We start from the raw sequence: 15,072 nt of genomic DNA, 5'->3' as shown, positions 1-15,072 counted from the left end.
AAGTTTGGAAAAAGATGTCTTTCTCTGAGCTATTTTAAAAAAGTTTTTTTTTTTTTTTATGTTTATGACCCAAAATGACCGATAAGAAAATGCAAGATCCTATACACTCACCAGCCTCTTTATTAGGTACACCTGTCCGACTGCTCGTTAGTGCAAATATCTAATCAGCCAATGACATGACAGCTACTCAAAGCATTTAGGTATGAAGACATTGTCAAGGAGATCTGCTGAAGTTCAATCCGAGCATCAGAATGGAATGGGGAAGAGAGGTGATTTTAGTGACTTTGAATGTGGCATGGTTGTTGGATAGGCTGGTCTGAGTATTCCAGAAACTGATAATCTACTGGGATTTTACCCACAACCAAAATATCCAGTGAGTGTCAGTTCTGTGGGTGGAAATGCCTTGTTGGTGCTAGAGGTCAGAGGATAATGGTCAGACTGATTCCAGCTGATAGAAAGACAACAGTAACTCAAAAAACCGCTGGTTACAACCGAGGTCTGCAGAAGAACATCTCTGTACGCACAACACGTCCAACCTAGAGGCAGATGGACTACAGCAGCAGAAGATCACACTGGGCATCACTCCTGTCGGCTAAGAACAGGAAACTGTTACGATTCACACAGACTCACCAAAATTAGACAATAGAATATTGTAAAAACATTGTCTCGTCTTATGAGTCTCCATTTCTGCTGCAACAGTCAAATAGAGAATTTGGCATCAACAACATGAAAACATGGATCCATCCTGACTTGCAGCAACGATTCAGGCTGGTGGTGTCATGGTGTTTGGAGGATATTTTCTTGGCACTCTTTGGGTCTCTTTGAGCATGGTTACAACACCACAGTCTACCTGAGTATTGTTGCAGACCATGTCCATCCCTCTATGACCACAGTGTACCATCTTCTGATGCTACTTCCACCAGGATAAGGCTCCATGTCATAAAGCTGGAATCATCTCAGACTGGTTTCTAGAACATGACAATGAGTTCACTGGACTCTAATGACCTCCACAGTCACCAGATCTCAATAAATCACCTTTGGGATGTGGTGGAACAGGAGGTCGGCATCATGGATGTGCATCCAACGAATCTGCAGCAACTGTGTGATTCTGTCATGTAAATATGAAACAAACTCTCTAAGAAATATTTCCAGTACCTTGTTAAATCTATGCCACCAAGGATTAATGCAGTTCTGAGGGCAAAGGGGGATCCAACCTGGTAGCAGCAAGGTGGACCTAATAATGTGGGTGTGTTTTTGTACTACAACTTCCACCCTGAAAAAACTAAGACAGTGGATTTTAGGTCAGAAATATTTTTTTGGAAATGTCACGAATAGTCAAAAATTCATAAAACTGTGAAAGTTAAATTAAACTTAATTCACAATAATTAAACACATTTTCGCAGCTTCATCCTTCATCATATCAGATGCACAGATGGACTACATTTATGATCAAGTCTGTGGGAGTTAAGCTGTTCAGTTCTGTGGTTGTTGCCATGTTGGCCTCTTGAAACGTTACAAAACCTCTCAAAAAAATGGACAAAGGGGTGAATCTAACAAACCTGGCAGTTGTTGAAAAAGAGGTGGAGATACAACTGTCTTCCAATGTAGTTTCAGTAAATCCAAAAACCCACCAGGGTTCTCTCATGTTTACTACAAAACGTCTGCCACAGAACTTAAATCTAATCTCAGAGGGAGAACAGAAAGTCTTGGTGTGTTTTTCTGTTGTACATTTACAATAGCGTGATTAACTTGGTTGCATAACATACATACGTACAAGACCTAAACCTCCTTTCCACGTTTGACCTAGCATGACTCTGAATTGCTTTTCTTTTCTTGGTTTCACTAACATTAAAGTTTCTGTGTTTCACTTTAAAAAACAAACGTAACTGTATGTGTGTCCTCAGAACTTTCGTTTTTAAACCTGCAACAAACAGGAAGTTTGAGTATTAAAGCCAAGTGACCTACTTTATCTCCACTTCTTACTGCTATCTTTGATTCTTCTGCAATTTCTCAGGAGTGCATACTTCCTACTATTTACACCGCTTTTTCCAAGTTTGTCCCACTTCTTTGCCGGTCTCATCTGTATGGAGCAGCACCTGTCAGATCTATACCATAGACTGTATATAAGTCTATGATCTATACACGCTTTATCATAAGCAGAATTCCCCTTAACGTTGTCCCCAAATCATGACATATATTATCACTCCTAAAATAACTGTTGTGACTGTTTCTACTGTAAGTGGTCCAAATTTGTTTTCATCCATTGACAAATAAAGAAATTGTTAATTTAAGTGAAGAAACACAATAAAACCAGAATATGATGAGATACTGCCCTCTTCTGTCCACCTGATCTCATGAAAAGAAGATGGAAATAAGGGTTTGACATGGTTTCCTTTAAATATGAAATTGTTTTAAATAACTTGATTATTTACTTCTTTATAAAAAGCCTTGAGTGGCGGGAGGAAGTGGCTGGGGAGAGGGAACTCTGGGCGTCTTAGCTTTGACTGCCACTGAGCGGAAGAAGATGGATAAAGGGTATCTCAACACTGCAAAAATGCTTGACCTTCTTGTTCTCACAGGGCAAAATTACCAACCACTGTGTTAAAAATCTTTTCAAAAATCCTCATAACAATATTTTTTCAACTTGAAATTTGATTATTTTTCCTAGTTTGAGGCTAACAGTAGAAAAATTGAACTGTTGCGTTTCTTTATTTTTCTATGTAAACTGTATAAACATAAAAATATTGTCTTGGGGTCAAAATGTCCGAACAGTCAAATTAAGCTGAAATCAGAGTCACAAAGTGCAGGAATGTTTTTGAACTGGCTCTGATCAATCAGTAGAAGACGTAAACAAGACAGAACAGGAGGTTATCTCATAGATTGTCTCATAGAAATGAGACAATACTGTCCCTTTGTGTGGACTTCCAGGTGCTGCAGATAACAGTACTCTGAATGATCTGTTTGTAGAAGCCATGAGTTATAACATTTAATAGGTTCAGACGCCCAGCAAAAAAAACTTTGACTCTGAAGAGGAAGTGGAGGACCTATCAGAGGTAGAAGATGGATAGAAAGAAGAAGAAGAATTCTCTGAAACTGAAAGAAAGTTTTCTTTCAGAAAAACTGCAAAATGACCTGGTCCTGGCTGAATGTGACACCACAGGGTGGCAGAACATGTCATGAGGATGACCCCAAGACCCACAAGATATGCCATGTCCCATACTCTTGAGATTGTGTCAACATACCTGTTCATCACACCAGCCATTGAAAAAATAATCCTGGAGATGATGTATCTGGAAGATTTTTCCAAATAGATCTGGATAGACTGACCTTAGGGCTGCTATAGCCTTAACAGTGTACATGTCCAAAGGTGAGGCTGCAGCTTTCTTATGGGATGCAGAGAGCAGAAGGCCAATGAAGGCCTTTCACACCTACTGGTACAATTTGATAACCAGGAGTCCAGATCTGCATGACATTTGACGGTCAAACTTGTAGCCAGATCATCTGAAGAACCTGAAGTCCAGCTGCTCCAGATAAGGCAAGAGGACAAGATGTCGGTTCTGTCTGCTTAAAAAAAGACTGAGACATCTACTTTGTGCTGCAGGTGTAAGAAACATTTGTGCAAAGGCAGATTTAAATACTACAAGTGCTATAATCAGTTGACTGAATTAGGTTGCTTTTTGGTTCATATTTTGCATATTTTTTACTCTTTTCCTGAGCAAAAAAAAAAAAAAACCCTCAACTCATTGGAACGAATAAAAAAATAATTACAAATAGACTTATATATATTTGAATTCTGTCTTAACCTGTCATAATACTAAACAAATAATACCACCTTTGCATTAAACAGTAAAACAAGTCTTGTCTTGAATAAACGCTGTCTATCTGTTGGGTAAAGAGAAAAAAATTCAGGTGTTCACACAATTTATAATGAATATTTTGCTTGTTTCTTCAAGTAATATTTGTTTAAACATTAAAATGAGACGCATATAAACATAACACGATGAAAACGTGTCATTTTGACCAGAGGACAACAGGAGGGTTAAATATTTTATTTGACAAAATAAAAGTTAATCCTAACTTTTACCTATATTAAGCTAAAATACAAATTTTTTTAGACATTTGGTTCTTGATCAGCCTTGGAAAACAACCTCCTGTGACGAGTCTCTGTGTTTTAAGAGTCAATTACACTAGTTTGTCCTGAGGGTGGAGCTGAAGACACAGGTTGAAACCATGGAATGAGGTAAGCACAACTTTTTTTTCAAAGTGTTGTTATGGAAACATGGAAAACTATGCAGTAAAACCAGCCTCTATTGGCATTTTCAGGGTTCACTTGAAATCTTTAACAGGAAGTTCACAAAAAAACAGTTTCCTGGTTTGAATCTCAGTCTGCAATCTTTGTTTTCAAACTCAGTCTTACAGTTTTTTTCAATCATTTTAGTGCGTTTCTCACATCTGTATTGAAGTTTGCACCACTGCCAAGGCATTTCTCAAAACAATTAGTGCAAACCGCAAAGATAACCTGCAAAAGCGAGTCCCTTTCTAAAATGTAAGTCAGTAGCTCAAACTTGGTAGTTCATGCTTCAAAAGCAAGTTTTTATGTCCATGAAAGTGTCAGTGTCGTCAAAAAGACAAGTTATGAGTCTAGCTTCTTTGAACAATCAAGTCAAACGATTTCAGCATGTTTTCATTGAAACTGATCACTCTGGAAGTGCTTCCCAATGTCATCTAATGTAAAGACAGCATTGCAGAATGTACCACACATGACATTTTGAACACTAGAATAAAAAAAACACTTTGGATATGCACTTTACATTGTTTATTTACAACCAATCACAACATTGTGCAAATGGGAAATAAATAAATAAATAGATAAACTCCCTTTGGCTCAGTAAACCTTACTGAAGTAGTTTTGGAACGGAAAATAAAATATTGTAAATCATGGACAATTAGACACTCCCGTCTGTCTGGCCACATATTTTTATCAGATATCAGCTCTGTATCTTCTTGAGAACCAAATCCACCCTCGTTAGGACTCTGCTGTGATGTCATCACAGACTGTATTCATGGTCTCTAGTCGGTCATTTGAGTATGAGGACACCAGTCATATACCTTCCACCTCCAGGAAGAGAAAAACTCCTCAACTGGATTCAGAAATGGAGAGAAGGGAGGAAGATACTCCACAAGCATCCTGTCATGTTCTGCAAACCCCTGCTCAACCGCAGCAGAGTGCTGGAAGCTTACATCATTATCATTGGTTACAAAAGTTCACACACCTATTTTAATCAGTGTTTAATGAGGTTCCCCTTAAAAAAGTTTATGGACACTTTCATGGAAACACAATAACAGATATATTTAAAATGGACGCACAAAATGTTTGATAACGTGTTCAACAAATTTGTGTGCAAAGATGAAGTCAATGAAATGAAGATTTTTAGATGTATACACAATAACTAATCAGCCTGGACAAGATTAGATCACTGTCACAAACATGATAAAACTAATGAATAATGATCAAAAGCAAGTCAAAAGTGATCATTTTATAGAGATTTGTACTTAATCAATTGCTGTGTGTCCAAAAGGAAATGCTATTGGAGGAAATGAACAGGAAACTACCACTAAGTTGTCTCCAAATGTCTAATTGTTGTGGAGGTTGTGAGAAGTTTAATTCTGTTGTGAGAAATGCACTAAAACAATTGAGAAAAACTGTAACATTAAATTATGAGTAAAACAGAAATTATTCTTTTAAAACATTAAGAGTCACTATTAGAAAGAACAGAGTCAGGAATTGATTTTTCAAAACTTTATTGACAAATTCCAAACATTGCCTGAAATACTTTCAAATTAATGTTATACTCATTTATAAAATACTTTTTTAGGGTGATGATCTTCAATGTAATATAACAGGAAAATATATAATATTCATCTAAACATACTCTGGTAAACATGATTTTAAAAACAAAAAAGTTTCCCCTTTTTGAGTCATCTGGCATGTTTGCTGTGAAAAACAGCTTCAAATAGACAAACTAAAATAGTTCTTTGGTCAAACCAGTTGGAATAAATGACTAAAAATAATGTCGCTGGTATGAACTGATAGGTTGTCTGTGGTTTCTTTCATTTACACATTTCTGACCACAGTGACAGCTCTAATCTAAATTACAAAGTTATTCTACAAAGTCTGGATTTTACATAACACTTGACAAGCACTCTTTTATAACAGCTGTTGTGAGTGTTGTAATAAAAAGCCAAGGTCGGGCCTGGTTGCAAAGACGGTTGCAGACATTGCACTTCACCCATGCGGTCAGTAAAACGTGCACCTCCCAGGAGCACGCCACGCTCCTCACGTTGAACACGACCGGGAGTTTCAAAACTCTCTTCTCTCCATTCTCTTCTTGTTGTGCGCTGAGGTGTCGACTTCCATCAAACTCAGTCTTTGTGTGAAAAGGAAACGACTTCTTGATTTGGTCTCCTTAAGGCCCCATCTGTTAAAGTCACAGAGATAAAACTTCATTTCCTACAGAGGTGTGTGCCGGCAGAGGAAACACAGCAGGTAGTGAATTCATACCTCAAAGCGGCTGTAAACTTTCCTCTCCTTCCGACAGCTCTGTATCCGCTCCAGCAGCTTCTCACGCTCGTGAGGAGACTTGGTCTGCCCCCTCCGATAGACCGTGCCTCTCATGGCGTTTTTGTCCGCCCCGTCTTCTTTCTCGTCGTCAGTGACGGGCGACTCTTTGACGGCCTCGTTTCTGCTCTGGCAGTTGGCAGAAATCTGCTCTAGAAGCAGCTTTGTGTCATCCCGTAGGTTACTGCTCGAGAGCACGTTGGCTGTTGATGAGAAGTAGCGAGACTGGTTGGATTTTGGTTGTTTGTACGACGCGTCTGTCGCTACAGAACTTTTCTCACTTCGCATGGACTCTTGGGAACCACTTTCGTGGTTCTTGTTCGTGTCCTCGACATCACGAGGGTTTTTCTCACCTGTTTCAGGTAATTCAGGCTCTTTTAGAGAACTCTCTGCAGGAACAGGAGCCTGCAGGGTGTGGCTCTCAGGGGAATCTGCTTCAACTGCTTTGCAAGGCAAATGACCCTCTGTGAGTGGTTCAGAGGTAGGCTCTACTGATGGGGGAATCAGAGACTCTGAACATTGTAGACTGACAGGAAGTTTTTCCTCTGATGAAGACATGGTTTCTGTCTTTTCTGTTTCAGGGGTCAAAGCTGACTCAAGAGCAGGCAGCTCTGCTTTGGCCGGCGTGGGAGCATCAGAGTTTGTCGGGTTAGTGTCACTGGGGGGTGCAGCTTGTTCTGGTTTGTCATGAGGAGAAGGAAGTGTGTCAGAGACAGAAAGAGGAGTGGGGTCTGTACCGAGTGTTATATGAGAAGGTAAAGGTTTAGGTGGAGCGTCTGCTGCAGCAGTTTCAGGAATAATGGCGGCCTTTAAATCAGGCCTGGAGATTGAGGTTTCACAGCTGAGTAAACCTGTCCTGTCTTGTTGACCCACTGAGGGGCTGAGAATGGGAGATGTGCTGCCAGGCTTCTCAAACTCTGGTGATTCAAGAACCTCAGTCACGTCCTTAACCGTACTTTGAAAAGAACAAAGATCTGGTTCGGCTGTTTCTGATCTAGAAACGTCTTTCTCTGGAGATGAGGCAGAACGTTCCTCACAGTTTGAGGTGGACTGTGATGATAAAGTGCTGGTTTCTAAAGGGAAAGTGTTGGACTCCTCGTGGGAGGAGCCAAATGTTAACTGCATATCAGATTGATAAGCTACATCTGGAAGAGTTTGTTTGGTCAAAATGTTGGATGTTTGAGAAGATTCTTCAGCAGAGAAGGAGGACTCTGGTGGCGACGAGACCACAGACTCGGGATTGGCAGTGTTTGGTAATAGGTTAGGGGGCGGAGTTAAACCAGAACCAGAGAAAGTCCGGGGACTGTTGTGTAAACCTGGTGGGTTGGAGAGGTCTGGTTCTGCTTGTGGCTCAGGAGTGTAGACGCTGGTTTGAGCTGATTCAGATTTTTGGACTTCAACTGTAGAAAGTAAAGGATCACCCCCAGAACTGGTGGTGACTACAGAGGACCTCTCTGAAGAAGAGGACGTCTCTGTGCTGTCTTCAGTATGTAGAGATGGCAGCTTCGCTATCGTATCATCTGCTGATCTGGGTAAATCACTAGTTTCCTTTATAAAGGCACCCCTTGTCTCTTCTGACGGTTTACACGGTTCAGTTCCCAAAGACAAAGGCAGATTAGAAGGAGACCCTCCCAGCTGTGAATCATCTGAAGCTTTGGTTTCTCGTCTGTCGCCCAGTTTGAACACAGTGTCGCCTTTGCTTGTTTTTTCATCGGCTTCTGAAGGCAGAGGAGCCGAATCACATGTTTCTATTGACGTCTTCCCTGCAGATCCTGCATTTTCCTGTGACAGATCTTCAGGTATTGAAGTGTCTGAGATGACTACTGAAGGAAGTTCTCGCTTTTCGGAAGAAGAGGAGGACTCAGGCTTTAACTCTGCCTTCTTTTTACTCTTCTCTGCCTCTGCCGCCTGAGCAGCTTTACGCTGTGCAGCCAACTCTTTGAAAAACAGGAGCCTGTTATCTGGATCACTCATATCTAAGTAATCTAAAAATAACGGCTTAGCAGGTGAAGGTTTTGCTGGTACCGGTTTCTCCGTTTTGGGAGGCTCGACGTCAGCGGGCTTGGACTGTGGCCCTGGGAACGACAGATTATCTTGCTTCACATCTGTCAGTTTCAATGACTGCTGTGCCTCTGGGTTTGCTGGAGGATCTTTTGAGTTTTCCTCATTTGATGGGTCTTTATTATCTGGTTTACAGCTTACTTCATCTGGTTTGGAGGATTCCGAGGACGAGGCATCACAAGAAGACTTTAGACTACGGGTCCAATCAAAAAGCTCTCTCCCCCCGGCTCTCCTCTGTCCCAAAACCTGGGACACAAAGGGAGGTTTAGTCTGTTCGGTCTCCGTTTTTTCCTTTTGTTCATCCTGTTGTTCGGAGGCAGATGTTTCTTCCCCGGTCGGGTGCTGATCCAGAGAGTTGAAGATCAGGGAGGATCTTAACCTGGAGCTCCTCTGCAGAGCAGAGTTGTAATTCCTCCTGAAGGATTCCTCCCTCCGAACTGCAGTGCTTTTTGTCTCTTTTTGCTCCTCTTGTGTCTTTTCTCCTTCTTTGGTAGAAGAGGACTCTGATGGAGTCGGGGATGTTCTGATTTCTCCTGCCTCCGCACCGACATCTAATAATTTCCTCGGCTGCTCCAGAGTTTTGCCGTAGTTTAGAATCTGGCTTGTCCTGGGAGCAGCAGGAACCTTAAACTCTCGGATGTTAGGAATTTTAAAAGTGGGCAAGGTGGTTCCTGGTGCAGTTTGCTGCGGGGGATTAGCGGGCTCCTCAAAAGGATCAGGGGCCTGCACTGGTGCCAGTGGTAAGCCCTCCTCTCCAGAGCTGTCATATGCACTGAGGTATGAGCTGATCCTCCAGTTCCTTAGGCCCCGCTTCACTGCAGGATCCTTACGGTCTGCAGAGGGTTCTTGTAAAAAGAGCTTCTGCTCAGCTGAGTTTGAGGGAGTGGGAGACGTCTGACAAGTGTATGGCTGACCAAAACCGGGTTTCTTCAGCTGAGAGGAACCGAAGGGCAAACCTGTCTGTAATTTGTCTGAGCTCTGATCAAAGTCCACATTTCTAGTAGATGATAAATAGTTTAGGACAGGGTCAAAGTTATCTGATAGTTGCACTTCTTGTGGTAAACCAGGATCACAGTATTGGTCTGTAGGCTGAAAGTCTTGATTCCAAAACTTATCATAGTTGCTGTAGTTTGCTTCTGGCCCTGCATAGGGATGGGGACCTTTGGGAAAAGGCTTTCCCTGAAGATCAAAGTCGGGCACCCTCTGCTGGTGCGGCAAAAATAATCTGTCCTGACCCCCTTCAGCATATGAGTGGCGTTTGTAAGCTTGGTTTTCCACCATGGGAATCCGGCATGGGCCTTGATCAAAGCCAGGATCCATGGGTGGTTGCTGGGAGGCAAACCTGCCGTACGTGTCCGCAGGGCCGCGCAGGGACCCTTGCTTTTTTAGAGCTATCATCTTCCAATCCCCTTCCCGCTCTTCAAAAGAATGTCTTCTCCATTCATCGGACTGACCGATATTCCCGGGCAGAAACTTCCGCGGCTCTCGATACATCAGAGCCTTCTCGTCTGGGTATTGTCTCTTATGTGAGAGGCTGAAATCCTCCATTTGAGCAGGCATGTCAATAACCAGCGGCTGCGACTGCGCAAACAGGATCCGGAACTCCTCGTCAAAAGTGGTGACGAACTGTCCAAGGAACAGGTGAGCCATACAGCGGTGCAGCTTCTCAAAGGACCACATGTAGCTGGAGAAAAGCAAAAAGATGGACTTTTATTTTACACACACAGAGAAAACGTGTCTATTTGAAAATGTCCTCCATGAGAATAAGAAGACCCCACCTGTAATTTCCACTCAGAACAGCTCTGCAGTCAGTCAGCAGGAAGCGATCCAACATCTGACCTTTGAAGGATTTCCCTGAGCGGCACTGATATGTCATCCCTGACACTGTTCTAACCCGCAGAAACTGCAAGAGATTAGAAAAATCCCACCAAAATGAACAAATAATCTAGAGAAATTTTTGTGGAAATCTTTCAAAGTTTACAGTCAAGATAGGTGGCAGTGTTGTACTGTGCAACTTGTTGATATATTTCTATCAATGCAGCAAAATGAGCATAAACATGATTGTCACATTGACCTCAGTTTATTTATGAATAGTTTTCCTGAAGGTAAATGTCCTTCCAGGAATTATTGTAACATTTTAAATGAACTGAGACATTAAATGTTTATTATTTCCAAACAAAGTAGACAAAATGCTGACAAATTGACTGTTTTGTTTTACCAACATAACCGATGACATAATTGTTCCTTTCAAGCCTGTTATGTGACAAAATAAAGTTGATAGCTTTAGTTTATAGATTAATTTTTAACTATAGTATTAGTATTGATGTGATTTAGAGTATTAGAGGTGTGCATTATCAAGAGTCTATACAATACATATCACGATATACTGTCATGATACGATACGCTTCCCGATATGTTCCGAGACAGTAGCACCCGACAATATTTCACAATTTTTTAAATTATAACTTTAGAATTATCTGAATTTCAGTACATCTTTCTCAAAAGTATCAGAACATTGAGTATTGCAATTGTATCTCACAAACAAGTTGCTTTTGACCAAGCAAATTTGTGGTGCTTATTTTGGTAATTTAGGGAATATTTAAGTGGAAAACAAAAGTAAGACTAAACTGTATGTTTGCTTATAAATAATTAATTAAATGGTGCCTTGGTAGCATTTTTATATCATTACACATGTCGCCAAATAAAGTATCACGATATTTCACTCAATCAATATTTTCATAACCCTTATAAAGAACCGTATCATTAGGGTAGAACGGAACTTTAGTGGAGCTTTCATGGTTTTTATTCTACTCCACATGATGACAGGAAAAAGTTCCTTTACTTACTTCAAAGTTTTGCAGATTTACTCTGCAGTTATGCACCATTTGAATGAAGAGGTGTGCACTCTGCTCATCCAGCAGGATGTAGACGGCCACGTTCCTCATAGCAGCATTGAGAATATCTGCAAGTATGTCGACATCAGTGAACGTGTCCATCACTATGGCGATGACCTGAGAAGACGAAGGACGAGTCAATAACAACAAACCCCAGCAACGCTCAGAAAGGTTTCTACAAGAGGGTGAAGGTCGACCTGCTGAGCGTTCTTGATCAGCCGTCGGGCCTGATCCTTGATGCTTGGCATGTCCAGCTCAGGGGGGTTGATTAGGGTGGTGACCTCAGTCGGTCCCATGAAATGATTCATCTGGGGCCAGCCCAGGTCCAGACCTGGCACATCCTGGTCAGAGTGGATCGGCCAGTAGGTGTCTGAAGAACCATCTCCTCCACTCTCCAGAAAGTGCTGCTCTAGGTGGCTGCCCTGGTGAGGCACCTGAACACAGCTCTGAATGTACTGGATTTCAGGAGTGGAAAGGAAGTCGACCACGTCCGCTCTCTGCAGGAACTGGTAGTACCCTTCCAGATCCTCCTCCACCAGGGCGTCAATGGCCAAGCGGTACTCCTCACGATAGTGGGGAGGCAGGTAGTTTGGGTCCAGGGGGTTCTCCCCCGCAGAGGAACACTGGGATCGACGAGCCATCCTGGTGATAGAGAACAGAGAATGGTAATCAATGCTGGACTAAAATTTCTTTAAATTCACCACCTGAGCTGCAAATGATCATCAGTCCAGGTAAATATTCTCATTGTTCTACTGCAGCTGAGGGGAAGATGGAACCTTATTGAAATGTTGAACTACATGTTAAGATAAGAACACGTGAGGATTCAACTCTGCATGTTAAACAGCAACTTCACAGAAATGGAGGAACTTTGTTCCATTTTCTACTTTTAACGTTTGTTTGCTGATGGAAAAACTGACAGAGACACTGAGGTCAAACAAGGAACCATACAAGTAACCAACTCATGCATTCAGTGCAACAACAACCAAAGTCCCTAGTACTTTACAGAGCTGCGTAGGTACTAACACATACACACTTACAGCTACTTGAGTAGCTTTAAACATACAATAAACCTAAAACAGGTCCTGACCTGTATCATCTCAGTTTATACTACAACTGGAGCAGATCTGTGGTACAGAAACACTCAGATACCTGTACTACGTTCACCTGATTACTTTTGTTCTTGTTTTCTCCAGTTTATCTAAAATAAGCTCAATTAAGAATCTAAAAATAAATTTAGGTTGGATTTTTTTTGGTTAATATTTGGAAAAACTAAAGATTATTACAATAATTGGCAACAAGGTTTTTTCATACCCATGTTTACTTGCTACTTTCAAGTACTGCTACTCTTAGTTAAGTCATAGTTTAGATCAGGAGTGTCAAACTCAAATGTTCAGGCGGCCAAAATCCAAAACACACCTTAGGTCGCCTGGCAAACAGGATAAATATTTTCGAACACAAAAAACTAAATTATTAAAACTTTAAAAACTAACTTTTTAACATAATATAAACAGGCAGGAATATAATTCCAGAATGAATCAACTTAAACCTTAAATAACTTTCGATATTTTACTCTTCATAAAAAGATATTTATTCAAAATTATACAAGTTAGAAAAAAACAAAAAAATAACATCAGGCTTTTATCCTTTAACACTTTAGCTCCAGCGTTTATGTTTTTTGATATGTTACAGATTTTGCGTTTAAAGGTCACCGGTGATGCCTATGGTGTTAAAGGGTTAATAACAATAAAGTAAAATTATCTGGAGGGCCAAATATAATTACCCAGAGGGCCGAATCCGGCCCCCGGGCCTTGATTTTGACACGTTTTAGATGAATGCTTTAAAACTCTAGAAACCGATTATCCTAAACAGAAAAAAGTAGTACACTTTAAGTCTTTATTTTTTTAAAGTATACTTGAGTATATCATACATGTGTAGTGTAGAGAGGTATACTAACTGAATACTTCCTCAGACTAAATTGGAACATTTTAGGTTTACAATATAGTATTTAAAAAGTAAACTTCAAGTATACTCCATGACTTTTAGTACTTGTAGTACACTTTTTGGCAAAGGGTATTGCAACTTTAGTAAACGTTTAAATGAATACTTTTAAGTGTGAGTGTTGTTACATTTGAGTACAGCTACTTTTAACTTAAACTTCTATTGAGTATTGCTACTTTGAAGTACTTCTACTCGAGTATGTAAGCTGTACTCTGCTGCAGAGAAATCAGTGAGGATGGAATCCGACCACAGGATAAAGCTGCTGGGTGTGGCTCCACGTTCTGCCAAAACTCCTCTTTTTCTCAAAAAGCATTTATTGGAATAAAAACAAAGTATTTCAGAAAAACAAAAAGAAAAGTGACAGGGGAAACACGATCGATTACTTTAAAAACTTTGGTGGTGAAGTTTGTTTACAAAGATTTTCTGATCGAAACAGATTTTTGTTTTTTATAAGTTTTGTCTCTTATAAAAACAGAATGGTTAACTCTCCCGGTTTAGATCTTCTGGCGTCCAGACAGTCAGAATCCGGTTGTTTACCGTGTCCCCGTGCGGGCCCCGAGCTGAACTCACCCCGGTCTGTTAAGCGCTGCGTGGACCGAACTTTCCCCGGCTCATGTCCGCTTCCCCCCGGGGTCCAGGCAGTGGTCGGCGGCTGTTGACGGCGTCCTGCCCCCGCCGCCTCACGCTGTCAAGTCCCCGTGAAACCGGTTTAGTTTCCTCTGCGATCTCCGGGCGTGAGCGCGTTCGGCTGCCGTCGACTGGAACGATCGCCCCGCCTCGACCGGGGCTGCGCTCCGTGCTGCCCCAGCCTGTCCGCCCTCCAGCTGCCGGACTCTGTACGCCTCTCTCGGGCAGAGTCCGCCCAGAACCGGATCATTTCGGAGGATTCCTCCTCATCTGTTTCTCTTTTCCTTCCGGGCCTTAACAATGAAAGTAATTAATAAACGAAAGAATCCAAAAGCTGTTTGTTTTGGGCTAAAAAACGCAATAAAACATGAACAAGTGACTTTACATTGAGGATCATTAATGCATTATTATTTATTTGTTTGGGACTGCCTCACTGTGGTTCACTGGGGTCACACACCCAGCCTATATGTCACGTGATTGCTGCCCCTTTATTTCATGCATTTAACTGATGTTTGGTTATTTTCAATCAAAAGATTTTAGAGAATTAATCATCAATGTTTTGATCATACCTAGCTTTGTTCTATAAAAACAAGTTAGGGGTGTAAAATCAATTAATTGATAAATCAACTTCAGTTCCATCAACCAGACCAATTTGTCCCGTACCATTAACATTTTTTTTATTTTACTTTAACATAAAAATGACCAAGTGCCATCACAACAGCATGGGATGGCAGCAAAAATGATCAATTCATCATTCTATTTTAATGTGTTTAAACATTAAATTTTTGCATGTGACCACACAATGTGTAGAGTATTCTGATTGTATTTTAATGTGGAAAAACAAGAGTGGTCTTAACTTTATGTAACTAAAAC

The 15,072-nt window shown here is 41.1% G+C and overlaps 1 protein-coding gene across 2 annotated transcripts; it reads right to left on the bottom strand.

The window, feature by feature from the left end:
• Positions 1-5,785: 5,785 nt before the first annotated feature.
• Positions 5,786-14,422, bottom strand: fam83ha (family with sequence similarity 83 member Ha). Of its 2 annotated transcripts, XM_024297728.2 has the most exons (7): positions 14,143-14,422; positions 11,772-12,216; positions 11,527-11,691; positions 10,459-10,583; positions 6,973-10,364; positions 6,563-6,822; positions 5,786-6,479 (listed from the first exon to the last, which is right to left on the bottom strand). In XM_024297728.2, exons 2-7 carry the CDS (start codon positions 12,213-12,215, stop codon positions 6,468-6,470), a joined length of 4,398 nt encoding a protein of 1,465 aa, XP_024153496.1. In that variant the 5' UTR covers position 12,216; positions 14,143-14,422; the 3' UTR covers positions 5,786-6,467. The 2 variants fall into 2 exon arrangements, with proteins under 2 accessions (XP_024153496.1, XP_024153495.1); XM_024297727.2 differs by having other exon boundaries at positions 6,563-10,364.
• Positions 14,423-15,072: the final 650 nt, after the last annotated feature.

Source organism: Oryzias melastigma, linkage group LG15, assembly GCF_002922805.2.
Source record: "Oryzias melastigma strain HK-1 linkage group LG15, ASM292280v2, whole genome shotgun sequence".
NCBI lineage: Eukaryota > Metazoa > Chordata > Actinopteri > Beloniformes > Adrianichthyidae > Oryzias > Oryzias melastigma.
Note: the sequence above shows the minus strand (reverse complement) of the source record. Positions and strands in the feature narration are given on the sequence as shown.

What these genes read in the sequence shown, in the direction of transcription:
- fam83ha (XM_024297727.2), bottom strand. Translation starts at nt 12,215, where the DNA reads ATGGCTCGTCGATCCCAGTGTTCCTCTGCGGGGGAGAACCCCCTGGAC. An exon ending in TGATCAAGAACGCTCAGCAG is followed by an intron (nt 11,692 to 11,771) that starts GTCGACCTTCAC and finishes TCGTCTTCTCAG; the next exon opens with GTCATCGCCATAGTGATGGA. An exon ending in TAAATCTGCAAAACTTTGAA is followed by an intron (nt 10,584 to 11,526) that starts GTAAGTAAAGGA and finishes AATCTCTTGCAG; the next exon opens with TTTCTGCGGGTTAGAACAGT.